Genomic DNA, 8,050 nt, shown 5'->3' with positions numbered 1-8,050 from the left:
ATAGTATATATACTCCGCCCATTAAATTCACAAAGAAGATTGTTGAAGTTTTGCTTAAGATTTTACAATTTCCATTGATTGTTTGAAAGCAACATTTCAACCATGGAGTCTTTCCAAGAGTGACCATTGTGCATTCCTTCCTCAATTCATTTAGATCTTTATACTTTTCACAATAATGCTTGAATTTCCTGATATACAAGTCTCCTGTTACATTTGTTTCTAGATATTTACATATTTGAAAGAAATTTTAAATACTATCTGAACTTTTCATTTTCCTTCATGTAAACAGAATGCTGTTGACCTTACGTCTACTGCCATTCATGACAATCCAGAGTCTTCATGATTTTTATGTGTATAATTACATCATTTAAAGTATAGTTTTTATTTCTTCTGCTCCAATGGTCATAACTTTCACTTCTTCTTGGCTGATTCCTGTGGTTTGGATTGGTAATAGAATCCCAGCAGTAGCCAGGGGGAGACTCCTTCTCTCATGGTTGACCTCAAGCAGAAATTTTTCAATACTTTGCCTTAGGGAAATTTACTATATATGTCTTTGTTCAGGTTTCTTCTGAGACAGGGTGCGACACTGGAGCTTAGCCTGTTCTGCAACTCGCCATGTAGATCACTATGTTCTCAAACTCACAGGTATCCATTTCAAATTGGACTACATTGCATTAGCGTAGCGATTCATTATATATCACTTACACATATCTGAATTTGGTTGCCTTTAAAAAGAGAAAGAGCATGCTGATGTGTGTCTATAGAAGAGTTTTGTCATTTCTTTCTTTTTCCAGTGTCCTTTTGAATTTTGGATGTCATAGCCTAGTCAGAGTTACTGTCACCCAGATGACTTTTGGTATGTCCACTATGCTTACAAGTTTATACATTTATTTTATTCTCATGTGAACATTTGTAATAATTCAACAAGTTAAATGGACTTTACAATACATATCTAATCGATGTGATTGGTCATATTTTATGTTTTTCAGTTTCGAATTTTAAATCTCATTTTACAGCATTTATCAGATGCAACAGTAATTTTCTTGTAAAAATTTGACAATTTTGTTTGTTACATATTAATAAGACAAAATAAATACAATGCGTGTGACAAACATGATAGCCTAATCAAAAAGAGCCATGACCCAACCAGTGATCCTCCTGCCGCTGCCTCCTCAGTGCTGAGATCTAAGGAGTGTCCCACCAGCTCCTTTCATTTTTAATAGGTTTCACACTTCTTCTCCATTTTCGTTACGTCATTCCTCAGCCTTTGCACTATTGTTTTTGTGAATTTTAAGAAGACACCATTCTCACTTTCCACAGTCAACACCTGGTCAACATTCCCTTTTTTTCCATCTTTATTAACTTGAGTATTTCTTACTTAAAATTTGATTGTTATTCCCCTTCCCAGTTTCCGGGCCAACATCCCCCTAATCCCTCCCCATCCCGTTCTTTATGGGTGTTCCTCTCCCCATCCTCCCCCCATTACCACCCTCCCCCCAACAATCATGTTCACTGGGGGTTCAGTCTTGGCAGGACCAAGGGCTTTCCCTTCCACTGGTTCTCTTACTAGGCTATTCATTGCTACCTATGAGGTCAGAGTCCAGGGTCAGTCCATGTATAGTCTCTGGGTAGTGGCTTAGTCCCTGGAAGCTCTGGTTGGTTGGCATTGCTGTTCATATGGGGTCTCAAGCCCCTTCAGCTCTTTCAGTCCTTTCTCTGGTTCTTTCAACGGGGTTCCCGTTCTCAGTTCAGTGGATTGCTGCTGGCTTTTGTCTGTGTATTTGCTGTATTCTGACTGTGTCTCTCAGGACAGACTTACATCAATTTCCTGTCAGCCTGCACTACTTTGCTTCATCCATATTATCTAATTGGGTGGCTGTATATGTATGGGCCACATGTGGGGCAGGCTCTGAATGGGTGTTCCTTCTACCTCTGTTCTAAACTTTGCCTCCCTATTCCCTCCCAAGGGTATTCTTGTTCCCCTTTTAAAGAAGGAGTGAAGCATTCGCATTTTGGTCATCCTTCTCGAGTTTCATGTGTTCTGTGCATCTAGGGTAATTCAAGCATTTGGGCTAATAGCCACTTATCAATGAGTGCATACCATGTGTGTTTTTCTGTGATTGGATTACCTCACTCAGGATGATAGTTTCCAGTTCCATCCATTTGCCTATGAATTTCATAAAGTCATTGTTTTTGATAGCTGAGTAATATTCCATTGTGTAGATGTACCACTTAACCTTTACTGTTACTTTTGCTTCTTGACACAATTCTGCAAAACTTTTGGCATTGTTTTCCTTCTGTCTAAAATTCCACTAATTATTTCTCTTGGTGCCTACATAACTCAGTCCATCCACTCAGTCTTTGCTCAAAAATTTTACCTTTGAGGGCTATACTCTGGAATACTTTTTTGTGGGGGGTCAGGGGACATTTACAGACATTGTCTTTGATTCCAAGATTGAAGTTTAAAAGCCAGTTCTTAGTTTTACTGATGCCCCTTTAAAAGAAACGCATCATTTCGCGGAGTTGCTTTAATATTCTTTCTCTCCTGGACCTTGTGATGAACATTTCTATGAGATGGCTAAGTGTGATTTGTTTCTTATGGACCCTGATTAGATTTCTCTGAATATCCGTCACATTCAAAGACTCACCAGAGCACCAAGTGTCAGTCATTATCTCTCCAGCTCTTTGTTAGCCCTTTCCTTCAGCCTAAATCTCCTCTCTCTCATCCCCTCTTCCAACAGGTCTCCTTCCTACTTGCAAGTCTTTTATGTGTGGCTTACTGATTTTTGGGTTTATTTATTACCTTTCAAAGAACTGAATGATGACTAAAATACATTTCAAGACCTTAAACTGCCACAAATTTGCCTTTTTACTGTTCCTTAGCTTTGGTGAAGGGAGTAATTTGGTTTAAAGTAAAACTACTTCACTTCATATAGGCTAATAGCTAAGATTTAAAACCGAATAATAGAATATAAAGAATGCTTTTCAATTGCTCATTTTCTGACAAAAGATCAAGAAATTTTAATATAGTCTTGTCTACATATATGTATGAGTTAGAAATCAATCAATTCACTGGGCTTATTGAACACAGAAGAATGCCACAATTATAAATCAATCAATATGCTACTGCTCCAATATATTAGCAACTACAATAATATTCATTTCTGTTCACCAGTTTAACTCAAAGTCAACTAAAGGATACACTGAATAACAAAACAAAACGATGTAACAGCAGAATTAGTTTTTTGCTGATTGATACACTCTACCAAAGGCAACAAATAACACAAAGCTAAAGTTTTTGAAATCTAGTAATGAGGAGAATTAAACAGAATACCCAAACTTTGAGAGAAATTTACCTTTTCAAAAGGCCTTATCTGGAAAACACACACACACACACACACACACACACTCACACACACACACTCACACACTCACACACATACACACATACACACACACTCACATACACATATACACACATGCACATACACACACGTAGACACACACACACACTACGTTATGCTTGAACTTCTTTGCATGAGGAAGAAAAAGAAAAATGTGTGATGCCCTCAATAATCCTGAATTTTCTCTTCAGGAAGATAGGACATAATTCCAATTCTGAGCTTAATTATTAAAAAGATAATGTCAAAGCAGTAATTTAAGAGTTTTATTAAATAAATGAGATGACAAACTACACATTCTCTTTAATTTTTGTCAAATAAAAATCCAAAACTTTAGCCATAGTACATCTAGAACATGCACAACCAAGTAAATAGAATTACTACCATGCATGATGCTCACAACCTTAACATTTATGACCTGGCTAGTCTGGGAGCTTAAACTTGTCATAAACATGACAGAATTCTGCTCTCTATTCGTGCAGAATGATCCAGGCAACATAAGTAATTTTAAACACACTCTACCTTTAGAAAGATGAAGTTGCATGAAAATGGCTGGTGTCACAAATACATATAAAAACGCAAGGGTTTTTGAGATAAGTAAAATGTCTTACAAGCTCATCAAGAGTTTAATTCAAAGGCTATGCTTCTCAGACTAGTAATCTCCAAAGTTATTCATATGTGGAGAAAAATATGAACTATGCTCAGTACAACTAATGGCTAGAACTTTCATACCAATAAAAAGGAAACTGTGAGCACTATTAATGATATAAGTAAAATAGACTAGTGGAGAACTTTATAGACACAAGATCATTTCTTAAAAGAGCAAAGAACTGTATATCACTTAGGAAATCCCATCACTTAACTCACTGGTTCTCAACCTTCCTACTGATGGGATGATTTAAGACAGTTCATAGTGTTGTGGTGACTCCCAACTGTGAAATTACTTTCGTTGCTATTTTGTAAGTGTAATTTTGCTACTATTATGTGTGTATCAAGAATTTTCTGAGGGTTTAGGCGACCGTAGTGAGAGTGGCCTTCGACCCCCAGAGGTTATAAACCGCAGGTTGAGAACATCCGACTTAGCTGAATACAAAGCTATCCCTGCAATGAAGATTTTCCGCAATTTCTCTCCCAGGGTCCTGAACCATTAGGTTGGGGACCATGGGTTTGAGGAATTTGAACTCACCAGTCCCAGAGTCCCCGGTCAGACACACCTCATATTGGTAGTTGTGGGACAAGGTCCCTGTGCCACGGACATCCACCATGTGGCCAGGAAAGAGTTCCTCAGGCATTGAGCAGCCACCCAGAGAGGCTGCCCTGGTCCTCCTACACAGCTTTATCCCCACGAAGAACACCACGGACAAAAGGAAGAGAGAAGACACAGATGCCAAGGCAATAACCAGGTACACAGTGAGCGCATCCTCGACTTTCTGTGCGGGGTCAGGTGCCACCTCAGGTAGAGAGATGTAGGGCTGGGAAAAGCCATCCACCAGCAGCACCAGAAGAGTGACACTCACAGAGCATGGAGGATCACCATTGTCCTTGACCAGCAGAAGCAGTCTGTGTTTGGGTACATCTCGCTCACTCAGCATCCTGGTTGTGCGTACCTCGCCATTGTGCCCCCACACAATGAACAGCCCGGGCTCCGTGGCCTTGAGCAACTGGAATGACAGCCAGGCATTCTGGCCAGAGTCAGCATCAACAGCCACCACCTTGGTGACCAGGTATCCAGGTTCTGCAGCCCTGGGCAGCAGCTCAGTGAAGGGCGCAGAGGCGTTCTGCAGTGGGTAGAGCACGAAGGGCGCATTGTCATTGTCGTCCAGCACTACCACGCGCACCAGAGCCTGGCTGCTGAGCGCGGGTGAACCTCCATCTGAAGCACCCACGTGGAACTCAAAGGCCTGCACGGCCTCGTAGTCTAGCGCCCTGAGAGCAAACAGCTGCCCGTTGTCAGGGTTAATGGAGATTAATGAGGTGAGGGCCAACTGTGGATTCTGGGGCGGCAGCAGCGAGTAGGTGATGTGGGCATTGGAGCCTGAGTCTGCATCTGTGGCACTGATGGTGCCTATGTGCAGGGCGGGGCTGTTGTTCTCATGGACAAACATCGTGTAGGAGGTTTGGGTGAAAGAGGGGGCGTTGTCGTTGATGTCAGACACCTGCACTGTTATGGTGTGCTGGGTTGTGAGCCTGGGTGTGCCCAGGTCTGAGACTGTGATGGTGATGTTATACTCAGCTCTGCTCTCTCTGTCCAGGGGACTCTCTGTCACCAGAGTGTAGAAATTCTTGAAAGTGGATTTTAGAAGGAATGGCAGGTTTTCTGAGATAGAGCAAACCACCTTTCCATTCTCCCCAGAATCCCTGTCTCCAACTCTGAAGATGCTGATTATGGTCTCAGGAGCATTTTCTGGGACTGAGCTGGTCAGTGAAGATATGGTCAGCTCTGGGGCATTGTCATTCACATCCAACACCTCTATCATCACAGAACCTCTCCCAGAAAGCCCCCCTCCATCTGTGGCCTCAATTTTCACATGGTAAGATTTAATTTTTTCAAAATCCAATTCCTTCTTCAGCCGTATTTCTCCTGTGACTTTGTTTATTGAGAAAGTTTTCTTGATTTCATCTGATGCTTGGAACAAGCCATAGGAAACACTCCCAAAGTTGCCAGAATCTGCATCCCGTGCTAACACAGCCAGGATTGGGGAGTCTGGGGGACTGCTCTCTGGGACCTGCACCTCATAGGGACTGTTCACAAACTCAGGAGCATTGTCATTGATATCCATGATCAGGATTCGAATCAGAGCTGTTCCTGACCTCGGTGGAGACCCACCATCCAGAGCCATGAGGGTTAAGCTCAGCTCTGCCTGCTCCTCTCTGTCCAGGGCTCTGTCCTGCACCAATTCTGGATATTTCTTGCCTTCACTATTATTTCGAGTGAGGACATGAAAATGAGGGTTGGTGCTGACTGTGTATTGTTGAAGCCCATTGCTGCCCACATCCAAATCCTGGGCTAAATTCAGTGGTAACAGAGTGCCTGGCTGGCTGTTTTCCGGAATTTTCAATAGTATTTCTCCTTCTGGGAATTCTGGAGCATGATCATTTATGTCCTGTATCAATAATTCTCCTTGAAAATATTGCACTGGCTTTTCAAGAGACACCTGGAAAGGCAGCACACAGGGATCCACAAAGCCACACAGCTCTTCCCGGTCTAGTTTCTCCCTCAGAATCAAATCTCCAGTCTCAGGATCCAGCAGCAACCTCTGCTTGTAATCATCAGACACCACCCGTGCAGACCTGGCAGCCAGCTCCCCAGCTCCCAGACCCAGATCTTTGGCCAGATGGGCCACAAAGGAGCCACTTTCTGTTTCCTCTAAGATAGAGTATCGAGTGGTTGGCTCACTGCAAACCAGAACCAAAGCCATCATAAAAATAAATACAGTTACTTGCCTGTTTGGGTGAAGTTTGTCCAGTGTCTCCATGAGGGGGAAGTGAGTGCTTGCAGCCAATCCTTTAGAATTTCCAAAGCTTTGAAATGCTGATCTCTGATTTATTCTTTGGAGGAATCTTCACATTCTTTATCTTACGTTAATCCAGTTTATCCTTGTCCAAACCCTTTCATAGCTCCGTAGTGTCTGCCAAGCTCTTGCCTGTGTCTTTTGTTCTGTATTGCAACAAGCGATTCCGGGTATTTTAGCACTTTTATTCACAATCTTAGCCTGCAGCGCCACCCTGCGTCCACTTTGATAAATTCACACAGTTCTATTTTCAAGTCACCCAAACAGCTCTTCAAATTTCCAAATTGTCATTTTAAAAGTGTATGCAATTTTTTCTGTATCAATGTTGTTATTGCTTGAAATTACATAGTAAATATAGTTATCCAATACTATGCATGAGAGGAGTTGTGAATACAAAGGTGGAAGACAGGTAGTCTGTGTATAAATGTTAGATTTTAATAGTAAGTTAAACGAAACAAGAAAGCATTTTAAAAGTATTTTTCCAGTGATAAAATATCAAAACTACATAGTTAATGTCAAGCATTTATGGAATTTATTATAAATTATTACAGAGGGGATTGCCTTTTGGAACACTCTAATGCACAGGTACAGCTGTGTGATCTAATTCATCAGCTGACCACCTGATTGAAATAGCTACAAAGCAAATGGTTTATGTTGGTAAAGACAAGCTAAGGTTTAAGATTGATTAACCTTCCAAGCCTAAAATATTTCAAAGTACTTTGACATTCTAAATTTTGATGCAGTCTAAGATAACAGCTAACAAACCTCTCCTGTGTCTATTTAAATAGAACGTTTTTATGCATTTAGTGCATAAATCATTCAAATATTTGGTTTCCAACTTAGAGTACCCATTAAAACCAGTAAATTTTGTTTCTTCAATTTTCTTCCTTTTTTTTTCAATATCGTTGTTGCTGTTAGGAAGTTCTTTCATTTCACATATGCAAAAAAAATTTAGAGACATCTTGGTAACTTCTAAGAGAAAAGCAAGCTGGCAGTTTTGTAAGGATTCCGTTAAGTCGTAAACTAGTTAGAGGGTAATCCTCACAGCACAGGGTCCTCCAGTCCACATATGCTTCCTCCTTACAGAGGTCTTCTGTGATTTCCTTCGGTGTTGACCAGTGTTCTGTATGAAGTTCA

General features: G+C 41.0%; 1 protein-coding gene across 1 annotated transcript; it reads right to left on the bottom strand.

Moving 5' to 3' along the window:
* Positions 1–3,645: 3,645 nt before the first annotated feature.
* Positions 3,646–7,292, bottom strand: LOC116884278 (protocadherin beta-4-like). The gene has a single exon (XM_032885361.1). The coding sequence runs from the start codon at positions 6,875–6,877 to the stop codon at positions 4,481–4,483; it is 2,397 nt and encodes a 798-aa protein (XP_032741252.1). The 5' UTR covers positions 6,878–7,292; the 3' UTR covers positions 3,646–4,480.
* Positions 7,293–8,050: the final 758 nt, after the last annotated feature.

The sequence above is a fragment of the Rattus rattus genome, chromosome 15 (genome assembly GCF_011064425.1).
Source record: "Rattus rattus isolate New Zealand chromosome 15, Rrattus_CSIRO_v1, whole genome shotgun sequence".
In the NCBI taxonomy this organism is placed as follows: domain Eukaryota; kingdom Metazoa; phylum Chordata; class Mammalia; order Rodentia; family Muridae; genus Rattus; species Rattus rattus.
The sequence above is the reverse complement of the archived record's forward strand: the minus strand, read 5'-3'. Positions and strand labels throughout refer to the sequence as shown.